Raw genomic sequence first — 18,519 nt, forward strand, 5'->3', positions numbered from 1 at the left:
TTGATTTAGTTCTGTTCTTATGTTACTACTTACATGTTTTTTCTGGGTTAGAAAACTCTTGCATAGAGATGTCATTATGAGGGCATAGTAGTGTTGCCTGAACTAGGCTTTAATTTATTCAATCAATTAAGCATAATGGCTAATCCCTGCTGAAAGACCTCAAGCTCTTCATGAATTCTATTAAATGCTTGGGCCATCATGTGAATTGGACTATCAAACATGTCCATTTGTGGCCTGGCGCAAGCTTAAGCTTAGGTTTTTGAAATTGCGAATCCACTGAAATCCCCTGCCATCCCTGAATCTGTTTCCTGTGTGCATAATAGAATGTGCCATCAAACACAGTAATCTGGGGAGAACAACAGAGAGAGAGTGAGAGAGAAATCAAGGATTGAAGCCCACTCTACTTTGAGTTTGTCTGTTTAGAGGGACAGCACCGCTATGTCTTGATGTTACATGGGTAGGTAGATTGGACTAGCTGTAAGACAAATGACAGATGGTAGATTATCAAAACAGGCAGAGTACATAGCGCAAATAAGAAATGTAACAAGACTTACTAGTTCTAGCTGAGGATGCGGCCATTATGAGCCAGGAGCTGACCAAGAATCCGGCAAAGGATCCTGGGAACTGCTGAACTCAAACTGATAAGACTCTACGAAGAAAGTTAATAAAAGCACAACCAAAAGACAAGGCATGAAAGGGACTAACAGGGACCGACGGAACCAAGAGTGTAGAAAATAACAGTGAGGTATGCGATACAGGAGCTAACTACTGTTAACCACTTAACTGATGGGCCTTATCCCACCCTTCCCAGCAGAGCCTTATTTGGCTATTTGAGGTAGTTTGCACTTTGGCCTCCATAGTTTTTTTTTGTCCACATTAGGTATCCATGAAAAGTTTTCAACTTTTTTTCCAATATCCCGGGGATTCTAAAGGTACCCAGGGTTGTGGATCCCCCTGGAAAGGATGAGAAAATATAGCTAAATTATGAGATTTTGGGGAAAAACAGGAAAAGGATCACTCATGATAAAAGTGTATGTTTTTTTTCCTAAAAATGGCATCAACAAATTGTTTTGTGTGCTAAAGTCACCATCTTCCCAACTTTAAGGAACATGAAGAGTTGAATAAAAAAACAAATTTTTACCTCAGTTTTGGCATTCTTTTAAAGAGGTAGCCATTTTTTCCTATTTTTTCTACTTTTAACCTACTTTCAGTTTGTGGTGAAACCAGTGTGAACCCCATCGATGATCCAGGAAATCTATACATTTTTTTTTTAAGTTTTCAAAATTTTGAATTTTATAAGGGGTCATCTGTGTAGGTTTCCCAAGGTTTTCACACAAAGAAACTGACTGATAAAATAAAGAAATACTATAAATATGTAGGAAAAATGCAATTTGTGATAATGTTTTCATCTGGAACTGTTTTTCATGATGGCTGATTTACAAAAGCAATATACCATCAGGATCAGGTGTGTGCACAGTTTCTTATAACAAATGTTCATTTTACTTTGCATTGTATGGGTGAAAAACCTGGTCATTCCTATCCACTCCACCAAATAAATGAATCAATGAAAGCCTCTCTCAAACGGGGGCCTGCTGATGACATTTCGACCCATATCTTACCTTGACCTTACAGTATAGAAGTCCTGGCACCCAGTTGTCCTGTCCTGTTGCGATTTCTTCCCACAGTAAGTTCTTGTCTCCGCATGCCCTGTTTATTTCTGACACACCCTAAACATCAGTGTTTGTTCACTCAGGTTCTCCCCTTATTGTACTCTGTACCTCTGTACTCTGAAGCCTAAGCCTTTCACTTCAATTACTGCATTTGAAGCTTTTATGTATGTGGATAACATCAAAAACCACCAATTGACACCTGTAATATTGAAGTCATCAACTTATCCCGTCCACTTCTATCTCCCGTCGTTAGCAAATACAGTAATGCTTTCTTAATCATTGGTCAGATCAGCAAAACAGAAAAACATGCAATAATCAAACCCCATCTCACATGGCAGACAAAATTCAGACCATGGATTGTATTGCAAAAGCTGTGGATAGAGCAGTATTTGCACAGCAATCCCCCCATTGCCATCCTATGATTTACTGATTGATGCCCGGTCTGCCTTTCACCCTCGTCATTGTATGGGAACCACACTTGTAAACATGAGAAAATAACTATTTACTGCGTGGGACAAAAGACGATCACATGTCTTGATCTTAATTGATTTATTTTCAATTTTCGTCAACATTGACCTCAAAATTCTGCTTGAAAGATTGGTGTCATGTGCTTGAGTAGTAGGGACAGCCCTGGGAACATTCACTACATTGGTTAGGGAGCAGCCTGGAGTTCCCTCCGCCCAGAGTCTGTTGCCACACATAACTGTTACACTCACAGTGCACTCCTCAGAACCACCTAGACACAGTACAGTCTTTGGTGCAAAACTCTCTTTGCTGGGTCCAGGAAACAGCAGGGCAGTCCTTCTTCAGTCATGGTCCACATGCCCATGTCTTGCCCTTCAGGGATATGACAAATACTAGCCAATGGACTACCAGGCTCCCTCGTGCCTAGTGATAGCTTCCAGTGAAATATGTAATTTGGCTAGCCCAGAATGCACCTTTCTGACCACTTCTGCCAGAACCCTTCTCTTGGTGTTTGGAGCTCCCTAGTCTATCCCAGATGGATAGCTACCTAGGGACCACAATCCCTTGGAAAAAAACTGGTCTGGCAATGGCTTCTCTCCCTCTGTCCAAGATCCCAGCCTGTCTGCTAGAACAAAAGGGCAGCCTCTCTCATGTGTGACTACCATTTGCCTTTGAAAAGCAGCATACCCTTTGAAATGTGCTTTTAGGGCTCACACCCTGTTTGGCCATCCTAGCAGGAGGAGGTGACACCTCTTCCCTCTGCAGATCCTTTGTCTTTCTTTCTGATGGTTGTTCACATCTCTCTCCAGGAGGGCAGCAGCTTTTGTGCAACTGTAATCAATCACTGGAAACTTTGGGAAAAAAGTGGCAACTTTTTAATGCTACCATTTGTGCAAAAGTTACATTAAATTTGACTTGAGCAACAGGCCGGGTTTAATGCAGCAATTGTTTAGCTACTTTGAAGTACCATATTTAGCAATCCCATTCGGAAGTTAGCATTGTTGAGTGTGCAGCGTGTAAGTATGTACTTGCCAATGAGACTACTAACCTTTCCACAGTAAAAACAACAATGCAGAGATTTTACTGTCAGGACAAGTAAGTTATTAATGCACATCCTTTTAATGTAATGCACTCTGCCTTTAGGGCTCAGTAAGCCTGGCTTAGGGGGACATACGTATTAAAAAATAAGGTTTGGGTTTTGCCATATTGCCATTACCTTGAAAGGCAAAATCAGAAACAAGATAAAAACAGCTCTGTTAGTTGACAATGATGGACTTGGAGTCATGCTTTGCTTTGCCACACTCGTGCTACAGTCTACGAAGGGCACTTTAACTTACAGTCTAAGAGTACCTCTAGTACCGGATATGAGGGACTTAAAAGGAAGTTGATTTATGCTGATTACTAGTGAGCCAGTAAAATATATACCTTTTTAAGGATCAGAGCACAGGCACTGAGGCCTGTTTGGCAGGACTCAGTGCACTTGCAAAGTTGAAAGACCAGCAGCAGCAGTCCAGTAACTTGGGTGTTGCGAGAAAGTTTTTAGTTAAAACTAGTGCCTAAAAGATGAAAGTGCCAACCGTGGACATCAATTTGCATCAAAGCCGAAAAATATGGCTGACTGCGATGGACTGCAGTTCAGATATAAAATGAAGATTGGGCCCAGTCAGCGCTTACCCTCTGATTAACAAGAAATTCTGAGAAAAAGTGTCTAAGAAGGTAAAGTTCACCAGGGCGAGGCTGCTGGAGGTGCCTGAGGAGGGGATGTTGGAAGATGACCTGGGGGTGAAGCCATGGTGAAGATTTCTATATTCAGACTTAGGGCCGGTTACGACTATGGCACACACATTGCCAGCCCACGGCACTCGAGAACAAGCCACCAAGCCCGCGGCATCCCGACTGCTGCATTCTGACTTTCCCGCAGGGCTGGTGGTGTCCTGGAACTGCAGTCATGGTGGCTACGCGCTTTGGCTCTAGTAAGAGCCCGAAGCCAATGCTGGCCATACTGCAGAGATGGCAGCTAGTCAGGCACAGTGTGTCTTTGCAGTTTTTTTTGCAAGTGACACAGTGAGTGTACCAAACAAGCCGGCATTGGGGGGCACAAATGTGAGCGACAGCTCACATGACAGCAGAGCATAATCACCCTGGAGCCATCAAAGTGGCTCCTCACCTGCCTTTCCACTGATTGTTGTATGACAGGCCCCCCACCAGGAACAGGTCGGCAGAAAGGCAGGTTGTAATTGGGCAGGTGGGGTGATGGTCAGGACCCCCTCCATGGACCGCCTCTACTGCCACTGCCGCCCCCACAGCTGTAGCAGTAATGTCACTCTACCAAATGAGGCAAACCCAAGTAACCCTTGAACTTGGGTAATTAAATCAAATATCAAAATTCATTGGTCCTCAGGAAGAAGTATAAGCCTACACTTCCACAGCACCTTTTAACTTTCTGTTAGGAAATTATTTGTAACCAAACATACCATTGTTAAATCAATATACATTACCTTTTATTTTTATCATCCTTGACAAAAACATTTTTTCAATTGTAAGAAAATATTTCATTTCTAGATCATAAACCTAAGGTGCTCACAAATCGTAACGACGCAGTGCAGTGATAGTAGTGATAATTTAAGTGAAAAAGTGTTTAATACAATATTTACAATAATGTGGTTAAAAACCAAAACAAAACAGTGAGCTTCAAAAGGACCCCTTCATTTCCAGGTGTCTTGAAGTCACGTTATTTGCTAAAACACATTTAATAGTCAAGTTTCGACCCTATCAATAATTAATTAGAGGGTCATCTTCAGGACTAAAAGTTTTTTTGGCGGTAGCACCTAGGTAGAAACAAAGATAGAATTGTTTTCAATATTTTCTCCTTTGGTATAATCTGTACTCTTTTTACTTTTTACTTGCGAGTCAAAAGATATCACTCACCTATATTTATAAGGTTTTTCTCTTTAATTCCAATGATTTCTTCAAGGCAGTGAAATGTTTCTAAAATCTAATAATGTAATAAAATTATATCTCATTCTACTTTCAACTAATATGCAATTTTAATCTTTTTTTTAACCCAAATTATTTAATTAGTCTTTTTTGTCATCTAGTGACTAATAACTTAATATATTAAATTATCCAATATTATCTCTTACTCACTTGATTTTTACTGTGTTGAATAAAAAAGCTAGTCATGTAAATGTCCACTTGTCATGGCGCAGAATCATAGGTGCCCTAGTTTCCTTTTTTGTAGCACTTTGAAACAAAACCGAATAAAACTCCATATTTAACTTTCAACTTCCTCTATTGTTTCCAAAATTTAATTAATCATTTTATTTATACATTTAAACACGAGCATATTGCCTCATTCTAATAAAAAGGGAAAAGATTTTGTATTTTACATGAAATTTGTCTTTTATAGAATCTAGCAAAATATTCCTGATACAATGTAACAACTTTCTGTTACAATAGGAAACTCTTGAGTGGTATATCTAGGTATTTAGTTTAGAATTTACTACATCCAAATCAGACTGACAGCGCTTATACGCTGATGCTCTGTAACAGATTCAAACTCGGTAATGTTATTCAAAAACTACAAAGCGTCCAATATCCTATTTATTTATTTATAAACTATAGCAAAGTATTCCTGCTACAATGTAACATCTTTCCGTTAGAATAGGAAACTCTGAAGTAATATACCAAAGTACTTAGTTTAGAGTTTAATTTGTCCATACCAGAACACCAGCGCTTATACGCTGATGCTCTCTAACAGATTTAAACTCAATAATGTTTCTCAAGAACTACAAAGTATCCAGTTTCTTACTTACTCATTTATTTCTTTGCCGTGTGTGTCTTAGTACAGTCACCTCTCATCTAGGCAACCGAGCGCGTCACTGTGTTCGGTTTAAATAAACACCGACCGACGTGACGCGCGTCATTCTCTTTACCCGCGCTTCGGTTTAAAGGGAACAGAGCCTTACTGTTTGTTTATTTTAGATCGGGCACTCAACCTGACGTCCTGGAAATGTAAACTAATCAACATGTTGCTGTTATATCGATTTTCATCAAATCATCTAATCATCTAAGCACAAATTAGAAAAACAGTTGTTTGCATAAGGTCACTAATCATATTTAGAATTATTCATAGAGTCGTAAACCATCAAATTAATATTACCTGTAAAGAATGACAAATATTCAACTAAAGGACTACAATAAACAAGCTACATTGTCAATTGTTATCAAAGCTTAAATTTCTCATTCACCATATTTAGATAAAACTTTGATGTATATAGAAAGTCCATGATTCATTCAAAACGATGAAGCTTCTTTAAAGTCCTCTAAATTATTCAATCCATTATTTATTGTATTGCATTTCTCCATCCAAAATAATTCACGTCGTGACAGAAGTTTACTTTTGTCTCCTCCTCTGGGACTCAAGTGTACTTGTTCTTTTACTTGCCATCTGATTTCCTCAACATTATGTTGAAATTTTTCAAAATGTTCAACCATCGGGGCTTTAGCTGTTTTGCATTTAATTCGGCTTTTATGCTGCAAAATCCTACTTTTTATTTTCTGGATCATTTGTCCCACATAAAGCAAATTGCAAGGACACCAAAATGCATAGATTACATCCTGTGTATTACAATTCGAAAAAGAAGTCAATTTGTAAACAATGTCACCATAACAACTCCATTGTATTGAGACTGTGTTTGCATGCTGTGCAACATCCACATTTGTATCGCCCTGTACCATGGGGAGACCCCAAAGTGTATTACATCCCCCTTTGGGTTTTTGAGGTAAAGCAGCCCTCACTAAAGTATCTTTTAAATTTCTTCCTCTCTTAAATTAAAAAAACGGACGATCTTGCACGGAGAGGTGATCTTTTATTATCCCCAAATGACTTTTGATGATTTTCTTAATATCTGTGCTATGGGAAGTAACTATTTCCGATTTGATGGTGTCTTTTATTACCAAGTGAAGGGTGTAGCTATGGGAGCAAGCTTTGTACCAAATCTAGCGAATCTTTTTATGGCTGCCTATGAGACACAAAATGTGTGTAATTTGGTGAATCCATATCTAAAATACATAAGGAAATGGTGTAGATATATCGACAATGTTTTTTGTATTTGGCCTGGATCTAGTGCAGAATGACATGCCTTTTGGACTTGGCTGAACACAAGATCAGCCGATATATACAGTTCACCTTGGAACACAATAGAGACAGCATTCCATTTTTGGATTTGTTGATACAGGCTGAAGATGATAAGCTATTTGTTTCTCTTTATAGGAGGCCAACAGAAAGAAATACATTATTGCATTATAAGAGCAATCACCTGAGAAGTCTATGGGACAATCTTCCTTTTGGTCAGTTCCTTCGAATTTGGAGGAATTGTACGAGGAGGGCAGATTGTTTCAAAGAATCAGATAATTTGATAAAAAAACTAATTGAAAGAGGCTATCCTAAGAGGTTGGTGAAGAGAGCGAGGAAGAGAGCCTGGTATAATCATAGAGATAATGTAATGGATCCTAAATCAGTGAAGGATGATAACAAAAGATTAGCTTGTGTCACTACTTTTAGTCCAGCCAGCACAGATATTAAGAAAATCATCAAACACCATTTGGGGGTAATAAAAGATCACCTCTCTGTACTATACCTTCCGTTTTTTTCATTTAAGAGAGGAAGAAATTTAAAAGATACATTAGTGAGGGCTGCTTTTCCTCAAACACCCAAAGGGGGATGTAATACACTTTGGGGTCTCCCCATGTTACAGGGCCATTACAAATTTGGATGTTGCACAGCATGCAAACACAGTCCCAATACAATGGAGGTTTGTTATGGTGACATTGTTTACAAATTGACTTCTTTTTCGAATTGTAATACACAGGATGTAATTTATGCAATTTGGTGTCCTTGCAATTTGCTTTGTGTGGGACAATCGATACAGAAAATAAAATGTAGTATTTTGCAGCATAAAAGCCGAATTAAATGCAAAACAGCTGGAGCCCCGATGGTTGAACATTTTGAAAAATGTAAACATATTGTTGAGGAAATCAGATGGCAAGTAATAGAACAAATACACTTGAGTCCCAGAGGAGGAGACAAAAGTAAACTTCTGTCACACCGTGAATTACTTTGGATGGAGAAATGTGATGCGATAAATAATGGATTGAATAACCTAGAGGAAAGGAAAGAAGCTTCATCATTTTGAATGAATCATGGACTTTTTATATATATCAAAGCTTTATCTAAATATGGTGAATGAGAAATGTATGCTTTGATAACAATTGACAATGCAGCTTGTTTATTGTAGTCCTTTAGTTGAATATTTGTTATGCTTTACAGGTAATATTAAATTGATGGTTTACAACTGTGAATAAATCTAAATATGATTAGTGACCTTATGTAAACAACAGTTTTTCTAATTTGTGCTTTCTTGTTTGATGGGAATCGATATAACAGCAACATGTTGATTAGTTTACATTTCCAGGACATCAGGTTGAGTGCCCAATCTAAAATAAACAAACAGTAAGGCTCTGTTCCCTTTAAACCGAAGCGCGGGTAAAGAGAATGACGCGCGTCACGTGGGTCGGTGTTTATTTAAACCGAACACGGCGATGCGCTCGGTTGTCTAGACAAGAGGTGACTGTACTAAGACACACACAGCAAAGAAATAAATGAGTAAGTAAGAAACTGGATACTTTGTAGTTCTTGAGAAACATTATTGAGTTTAAATCTTTGAGAGAGCGTCAGCGTATAAGCCCTGGTGTTCTGGAATGGACACATTAAACTCTAAACTAAGTACTTTGATATATTACTTCAGAGTTTCCTATTCTAGCGGAAAGTTGTTACATTGCAGCAGGAATACTTTGCTATAGTTTCTAAATAAATAAATAGTTTATTGGATGGTTTGTAGTTCTTGAGAAACATTACCGAGTTTGAATCTGTTACAAGAGCGTCAGCGTATAAGTGCTGTCGGTCTGATATGGGTGTAGTAAATGTTAAACTAAATACCTCAATATACACCACTCAAGAGTTTCCTATTGTAACGGAAGTTGTTACATTGTAGCAGGAATACTTTGCTATATTCTATAAAAGACATATTTCAAGTAAAATACAAAATCTTTTACCTTTTTATTAGAATGAGGCAATATGCTTGTGTTTAAATGTATAAATAAAGTGATTAATTAAATTTTGGAAACAATAGAGGAAGTTGAAAGTTAAATATGGAGTTTTCTTTGTTTTTTTTGCAGAGTGCTCCAAAAAAGGAAACTAGGGCACCTATGATTCTGCACCATGACAAGTGGACATTTACATGACTAGATTTTTTATTCAACACAGTGAAAATCATGTGAGTAAGAGATAATTATAGATAATTTAATATATTAAGTTATAAGTCACTAGATGAAAAAAAAGACTAATTAAATAATTTGGGTTAAAAAAAAGATTAAAATTGCATATTAGTTGAAAGTAGAATGAGATATAATTTTATTATATTATTAGATTTTTAGAAACATTTCATTGCCTTGAAGAAATCATTGGAATTATAGAAAAAAACCTTATAAATATAGGTGAGTGATGTCTTTTGACTCGCAAGTAAAAAGTAAAAAGAACAGATTATACCAAAGGACAAAATATTGAAAACAATTCTATCTTTGTTTCTACCTAGGTGCTACTGCTAAAAAAACCTTTAGTCCCGAAGATGACCCTCTAATTAATTCTTGATAGGGTCAAAACGTTGACTATTAAATGTGGTTTAGCATACAACGTGACTTCAAGACACCTGGAATGAAGGGGTCCTTTTGAAGCTCACTGTTTTGTTTTGGTTTTTAACCACATTATTGTAAATATTGTATGAAACACTTTTTCACTTAAATCATCACTGCTATCACTGCACTGCGTCGTTACGATTTGTGAGCACCTTAGGTTTATGATCTAGAAATGAAATATTTTCTTACAATTGAAAAAAATTTTTTGTCAAGGATGATAAAAATAAAAGGTAATGTATATTGATTTAACAAGGGTATGTTTGGTTACAAATAATTTCCTAATAGAAAGTTAAAAGGTGCTGTCGAAGTGTAGGCTTATACTTCTGCCTGAGGACCAAAGAATTTTGATATTTGTAGCAGTAATGTCATTGGTGGCGGAAGTCCTGAGGCGGTGTCACCACCCAATTCATATTCAGGCTGTCGGACTGCGGAGGAAGTGGCAGTCGGTCACTAAAAAACTCAGTGGCAGAACAGTGCCCGCCATAGTTGTAACCGGGCCCTTAGTCTCTGAAATGGAAGTCGAAAATCTCTAGCAGGATGAAGGCTGTAGACAAAGACAGTTTCACAAGGTGAAAGGCTGCTGAAAAGGATTTGTTGCTGCAGAGAAGAACATAGTGTGAGAAGCAGCAAAGTCAGTCCAACCAGCGATGCACCTTGGGCGGGTAGATGAGCAGGTTGGTCCCGATCTCCTCTTGGTTTTTGGAGGAAAAAAAAATCCAAGTCCTCAGTTTTGGGATTTGGCTATCTGAGCACCTTTAGCACCACACCCAAGGGTCCAAGACTGGTGGGACTCCTCTTGGGGGTTCAGAACTCCTTTAGGCTAGGTCCACATGTGGGTTCAAGCTGGGAGCCTTTTGTGTCCCTGTGGCTCTGAACGGGAGGCCAACCAACTAGCCCTTGGAGTCACCCTGGGAGTCCTGGGTTCAGGAGAAGATGCAGGTCGTAACAGCAGGGTTGGCGTCTGATGGTTTAAGGGAGGCTCCAGACAGAAAATCAGTCCTTCCAGGTTCAACAGCCTTGCAGAGGGCACAGCAGGTTACAGCACCAGCCAGCCCTCTGAAGGTTCTTCTGCAGGTCTAGGAGGGAACTGAAAAGTGGGTCTGGAGGTCCAGTCTTATACGCTGGTGCCCTTTTTTCTGGAGGGTAGCAGAAGCTTATAGAAAGGTTCTTTGAAGTGCATGTAATTTCCTGACTCCCCTGCCCTTTCTCAAATCACTGCAGTGCAGTGGCAATGTGAGTTTGTTAGGCCCTTTAGGTGAAGGCAGAGCACACCCTATTCAGTTGCGCTTAGGGCTGTGCTCAGTTCCACCCCCCAATCCTGCCAGCAGATGGCCCATTAAGACACACCTAATCCCTCTATTGTTTGACTGTCAGGGAGAAATTCACAAAGTTCAACTGTCAGCTACACCCAGTCATGTGACCAAGACAGGCTGCAGGCACAAAGGGCTAAAGGCAGGAAAATGCAAACTTTCTAAAAGTGGCATTTTCAACATTGTAATGAAAATTCTGTCTTTACCATTAAAGAGGGTTTAGCATTACAATTTCATAGATACCAAACATGCATTGCGACCTGCTCCCAATCGGGAATTACAGCGTATTAAATGCAATAAGGAATCTCCAATGTTATTCTATGGGAGAGGTAGGCCTCACAGTAGTGAAAAACTAATTTAGACGTTTTTCACTACCAGGGCATGTAAAACTTTATAGTACATGTCCAACCTTTTTTTTACACAGCACCCTCCCTATGAGCTACTTAAGGCCTATCTTAAGGGTGCCTTATATGTAATATAAGGGGAGTTTAAGTCTTGGCAATGGTACTTTAATGCCAAGTCGACATTGCAGTTTAAAACTGCATTTAGGCTTCAGTGACAGGCCTGGGGTAGGTTTTATAGTGGTACTTGAGTGGGTGGCACAATAAGTGCTGCAGGCCTACTAGTAGCATTTAATTTACAGGCCCGGGTTATATGGTATACCACTCTACGAGGGACGTATAAGTAATGAAATATGCCAATCAGGTATAAACCAATCAAACCATGTTTAGGGGAATGAGCACAAGCATTTTAGTACTTGTTAGTAGTGGTAAAGTGCACAGAGTCCTAAAGCCAACAAAAAAGAATTTGAACACCAACAATGTAGGTAAGCAGGCTAAAGGTTTGAGGGAAGACCACCCTATGGCTGATAGGTGTAACAAGTGTGATCATGCCAAAAAAGGCATTTCCTTACCATTAGCCTTTATATGCAAAATATTTTTTGAAATTTGGATATCTAAGCATTTCTGTACTTTGAGTCTTATTGATGGTCGTGGTTTATTTGCAACTTCCCCAGCCTGTCTAAAACTGGTACTCATCTTTAGTTCAACTACTGATAAGCCAAACAATAGTTCAAATACTGATGAGGCAAAGGATACTAAGTCAAAAGTACTCTGTTCATTCTTCCAAAGGTTTGGAGCCTGGGGCTGTCTATCCCTATTCCCAGGGAATTAAGTCAATGTTTCTTATTTTTCCAAGCTAAGGACTGCATGCCTATGTCCCATCTGGTTCAGAGCCCAGAGCTGTTGTTTCTTCAGGGCTCAGATCAGAAATTCATGTCCACATCTTGATCAGGTGCTCTTTTGTTACTCTAGGCCTATAAAGTCTGTTTCATGTGCTTTCTTTTTCTAGGCCGTCCATTTAATCCACATCTCATGATAAACAATGCTGTGAGCAATGTAATCTGCTCCATCGTATTTGGGGATCGCTTCGAGTATGATGACAAAAAGTTCCTAAAAGTGCTGACACTATTTGAGGAGATATTTAAAGCAAGCACTGGAATACTTACACAGGTGAGTGGATAATACCATTAGAGCACTGATTTGCGCAGCCATTACTAAATGTTTTAAAGCCGTCCTGTAAGTTTTTAATTGCCATTATTTTAGTAATTCAGTGATAACATGTTTGGCAAACACAGTGAGTATAAATGTGCAATATTGGTAACTGTAGACAAACAATATGGCAATAGAAGTTGCAGAAACAAATCATTTTCATTAAACTGCTGTTCTAATATTCTACTAACACATTGAGCAGTAGTCAAGAATCCCCAATGCTCATGATGTTTTCCTGGATCTCCATTTTGAATGTTATATATCTGATTCAGTCACATAGTGTGTTGTAACAAACTCCATGGACTGATTATTATCCCAGGAAATCAACCTATTGTGGAAAATTGTAGACAATATAAACAAGAATGTCTGGCTATTACTTCTAAAACTCATGCATGCTAAAAACTTGAATTATGACTATCTTCTCTGCGGTATGGTGTAAGTGAAATGAAATATAACATACCTTTTACATTATAGCTGAATGAAGCATTTTTGCATATAGGACTGGGTCCAGATATTCTGCCTATTTCTTTACACAACATTTTCTCCATTATCTGTGACCCTAGAGTAAATTTGAAAAAAACTAAATATAAATAAAATGCACAATTTTCTGTGTAATAAATATAAACTAAAATTAAAGGACTATTTCCCAATATTTTGTGGATCAAGGATGCCTATGAAGGACTTTGCTCAGATTCAGAAAATTGAGAACATTTAGTGGGGATGGAGATCTAAGGTATCAAAATTAAGGAAACATAAGCTGTTCCTTAGCTCTAAAATACCTTTTTCTACTTGGACCACAGATGTCAATTGACCAGTTTAATTTCAATCTTGTATTTAATTTTGAAATCTGGTGATATTAGTTCCAATATAAGTGTTCCTGGGGGGACGTGGCTTGAGGCCGATGGAATAGCATGCTTAGAGCGGAGCTCCCGGCGGCCTCCGGACATCTACGATTATCCTGTACCCCCAGCCGCTGAAACCCAAACCAGGGCACCGGATTGCAAGGCGCATCCAGTGGGCACCACAAAGTAGTACTTCGAGGGCTGGTGGGGCCCTGGCGAACCTGAATGGCGATGCGTGGTGGATGTCCACAGCACAAAATGGTGCCTAATACAGGGAGAAGTGCGGAAGTCCTGTGACGGAGTCCGGGCCTGGGTGCGGAGTCACCCAGTGTGCCGCGGGGGTCTGAGTGCAGAGCCCCCCCCGAGCCTTGACAAAGCGGCTGTGGCAGCAGCGTTGGGGTCTCCCTCCCATTGTCAGTACCGGGGACGACCGGCAACCAGAGTGAGCAGCTGCCGGTGAAAGTGTGGAGGAGCTGGGAGGCCAAAAAGTGAAGGAACAACTGGAGAACGACTCAGTGGCTGCTGCGATGAAGGCCTACAATTTACACTAACACAGAAGGGGCTCCAATCCAGAGGGGAGAACACAGAGGCTGCCCCCCCCCTCGAAACAGGTGAAATTGGTGAGAGGTGAGGGGAAAGAGGGCCCACACTAAGCAAAAAAGAACTCTGAACGATGCAGGCAGATAGAACTGAGGGGCCCACCCTGACCACCCCTGGGGACCCACGTGGACCACAAGGGCGGAAAGAAAGTTGAGGGGGCGAACAGTGGACTTGAGCGCTGGGGCCCGGTGCTGCGGCACTCTGGGGCGAATAAACGCACAAACACTCAGAACGACTCGATGGCTGCTGCGATGAAGCCTTGCAATTGACACTAACACAGAAGGGGCTTTGATCCAGAGGGGAGAACACAGAGGCTGCCCTCCCCCCCTCCTTGAAACAGGTGAAATTGGCGAGAGGTAAGGGTAAGGGGGCCCACACTAAGGAAAGAAGAACTCTGAATGCTGCAGGCAGATAGAACTGAGGGGCCCACCCTGACCATCCCTGGGGACCCACGTGGACCATGGGGCCCAAAAAAAAGTTGGGGGGCCAAACGGTGGACTTGAGCGCTGAGGTCCGGTGCTGCGGCGCTCTGGGGTGAACAACACACAAACAAACAATCAGAATGCCTTGCCTACACCCGGGGGGATTCTCCACCGCCCTCCCCTTGTAAGCACATGTACGACAACATAATGGGCAAGTTAAAAAAACGGGATGGCGCAGATAGGGGAGCCTCGGTGGGTACCCCCCCCAGGGGAGAGTGAGATTGGCCAAGCGACTTTGAATCAGGACCTGACCCAGGAGACCACTCTCGACACTATACTTTAGACTATAACGGTGTCCCGAGAAGTCCTGGAGTTGAAGATAGATACGTTGGCCGTGGACCTGACCCTTCTCAGAGATGACCATCGCCGTCTAGAGGACAGAGGCGCCACGAACGAAAGGTCTCTGGAACAGCTCGCTCTGGATTGTCAACAGCTAACAAAGAATATGTCCAAAATAATGTCTTGTATTAAAACCCTAGAGACGCAAGCGGAAGACGCAGAAAACAGGGCACGAAGAAGTAATCTGAGACTAGTGGGTCTTCCAGAAAAAGTGGAACAGGGTGTGACAAATATGACAACATTTTTAGAACACTGGATACTGAAGGATTGTCTCCATATTTTGGGATTGAGCGTGCCCACAGAGTACCGGCTAGGCCCCCGGCTGCCAGGGGCAAGACCACAACCAGTGGTCGCCAAACTGCTCCACTTCCAGGACAGAGATAACATCCTTACCCAGGCAAGACTAAGGGGAGAGATTAAGATAGGGGACCACCACATAATGATCTTTCCGGACTTCACCAGAGACACTTAGAAGCAAAGGGCTTCTGTTGCTGATGCCAAAAAACAGCTCCAGGAGCGAGGAATCCAATATGCTATGCTATTTCCAGCCAAACTAAGGGTGTCCACGAGCAATGAAGTTCGTTTTTTCACCTCACCGCAGCAAGTGTGGGAATGGTTAGACTCAATGGACCCAGCCACGGCAAAGACAACAAGAAATCCAAGTCTTTCACACACCAGAAACACAACGGAGAACTAGGCGACCAACGACAAACGCGGCACTGCCGCGTACGCAGCACTGCAGGAAATGCAGGAAGCAGTGGACATCACAGCATCCCTGTATGGACAGGGCCCGGGATCATCACACCCCTCAGAAGTCCTTTTGGACCTTGAATCTGCGTCTGGAAGTGCATCTTTTTCGGCCCAAGACACCTCGAACATTCTACCAAAAGTAACTCCGGGGACCTCGGATGAAATAATATAATAGGTGCCAGACTACTATCATCCGGATAAGTCTTCCCACACCAGGAGAGTGGGTAAGCATAACCGATCACTAAGGATGGCACTGAAAGAGCTTTGACCTAACGATCCTGAACCAACCGAAATCATACAGACTTTTGCAGTGATTGGAAAGGGAGGCCCAATCACCAACACTACATGATATCACGTCTTGCTCTGGATCTGAAAAGGAACCTCCTGCAATACAGCGAGGAGACAGAGACTTAACCTTGATCAATAGATGGCAGAGGGCACGCTAGGAAGAGCCTGCTCTTCGTCTCTTGCACTTCACCCCCACTTGTAATGTTGACAAAGTTACTGAAAGTTTGGACGGGGATAGTTGCGATGCCGGTCCTGGGGAGAGGGAGTTGGGGTGTTGGGGAAATTGTTTTGTTCACTATTGTTCTGACCTCTAAGGAAGTATCTGCTCAACCACATCCACTGCTATACAAGGGCAGCTCCTTGCTGGTTCGCAGAGGCGGGGCGCAGGGGAGGGAGGACAGGTATTCTTCGCTTAAGAACAATGTTTGGAGAGGCCCCTAACCCATAAGTTCCAAACCTGGGATGCCAGGGAATTGAATAGCATAAATAAGAGATATAAGATCCACTCTCAACTTAAAAAAGACAGGGGGTACACATAGCTGTCATCCAGGAAACACATCTTACGGGCCCGGAGGTTAAGGCTATAACCAAAGGATGGCGCGGACAGATATATGCCACAACCTATTCGGAGTATGCCAGAGGGGTCCTCGTGTGGATTTGACCGGGAGTCCCTTTCCAAAAACCAAAAGAAATAATAGACAAAGAGGGCCGCTGTGTTCTGGTATCTGGGAAATTAGAGGGCAGAGATATCACACTAGGGGGGATCTACGCACCTAATAAGGAGCAGGGTACCTTCCTGACATTGCTATCACATACACTGGGGCCACATCTCACACAGGCAACCATCATCAGCAGCGATTTTATTGTGTTGCTGATACGGAGCTTGATAGATCACACCCCCGCTACAGCGTTCCCCCACACACAGGGTGGCTAAGGCTTTCACAAACTGGCAACAGCACTGGGGTTTCACAGATTGTTGGAGACACCTCCACCCCGAAGAGCGGGACTACTCCTTTTACGCGCACTTGCACGACCTGCATGTCCGACTTGATGTCTTCTTGGCATCACCTGAAGTCAATAGCACAGCATTGGCAGCAGAGTACCTATGCCGCACGGTCTTGGACCATAACCCTTTATTACCTATGCTAGCCTGGCATAGGGAATGCGCCTGAATACCTGACTGGTGACTCAGAGTGGAAACGCTTGAGGATGGGGCTATCCGGCAATCGATTGGCGACACAATCCAAACTTACTTTGAAGACAATCGGGGAACTCCGTCATCCCATGCGACAGAGTGGGAGGTCTTTAAGACGGTCATCAGAAGCCAGTGCATGGTAGGGGTGATGGGGGTCAAAAAGACACTGGAGAAGGAGGTCGGAGAGAATGAGGGAAAACTCAGAGAACTGGAATGGAGGAGACCTGGTGCTCCGGAACTGTCCCCACTGATTACTGAGGCTAAGGAAAAAGTTGCGGTAGCGGTAGAAAGATTACGGTGCTCCGATTATAAAAGCTATATGACCCGACAGCACGCAGATGGGGACAAAGCCGGGGCTTTACTAGCTTGGCTCTCGACCTGCCCCCGACAGCATTCTCTAGTGATGGAAATTGAGGATGACAAAGGAGTCTGGCTGTTTAGGCAGGAGGAAATCAATGAAAGATTTACTAACTATTATTCCTTACTGTATGCTTCCCTGAGGGAGGCTATATCCCTGACACAGTTGCGGAGCCTGGAAGAACTTCAGCTCCCTCGACTAGGGGAGGCGGTTCAACAGGAACTGGAGGAAGCGATCTCCCCCATCGACATTGCCACAGCAGTGAAGGTAATGGCCAGGGGGAAAGTGGCGGGGGCAAACGGACTTCCCATGGAATTTTATAGTGCATATATCGACTTACTAGCCCCTTAACTCAGCGCACTCTACTTGGAGGCGCTGAAGGCCGGAACACTGCCCCATCCACAAACAAAGCTATAGTCATACCACTCCTAAAACCAGGACGCCCAGAACTGATGTGTGCTCGTACCGCCCCTTGTCCATGTTAAACATGGACTATAAAATACTGAGTAGGACCCTGGCCACACGATTTCTGCCTCATATGCCCACACTGATTCACCCGGACCAAACAGGGTTCATACCTTTCCGTAGCACGGCTATTAACATCAGACAACTGGTCTCGATCTTACAATATAGGTCCCCGGATTTACAAAACGCGGCAATCATAGCGGTAGATATCGAGAAGGCCTTCGATAGTCTTCGATGGGATTTTCTGGGCCATGTGATGGGGCAGATGGGCTAGGGCCAGGGCTTTATTAAGTGGACAAAACTGTTAAACATGAAACCAACAGCTCGCGTCCGCACAGGCCGTATGATCTCAGAGCCATATGTGGTTGGTAGGGGCACCAGACAAGGTTGTCCTCTCTCGCCGCTATTATTTGCCATAGAAATGGAACCAATGGCACAGATGGCAAGAAC

General features: G+C 42.1%; 1 protein-coding gene across 2 annotated transcripts in view; it reads left to right on the forward strand.

Annotated features, from left to right (window-relative positions):
* The window catches only part of LOC138292689 (cytochrome P450 2D15-like), a 334,715-nt gene that overhangs the window by 185,867 nt on the left and 130,329 nt on the right, over positions 1–18,519 (forward strand). For both annotated transcript variants that reach the window (XM_069231409.1, XM_069231410.1), the window contains one exon: positions 12,551–12,711. In XM_069231409.1, the coding sequence (XP_069087510.1) occupies positions 12,551–12,711 (161 nt within the window). The remainder of the gene's footprint in view (positions 1–12,550; positions 12,712–18,519) is intronic.

This window comes from Pleurodeles waltl, chromosome 4_2 (assembly GCF_031143425.1).
Source record: "Pleurodeles waltl isolate 20211129_DDA chromosome 4_2, aPleWal1.hap1.20221129, whole genome shotgun sequence".
Lineage (NCBI taxonomy): Eukaryota > Metazoa > Chordata > Amphibia > Caudata > Salamandridae > Pleurodeles > Pleurodeles waltl.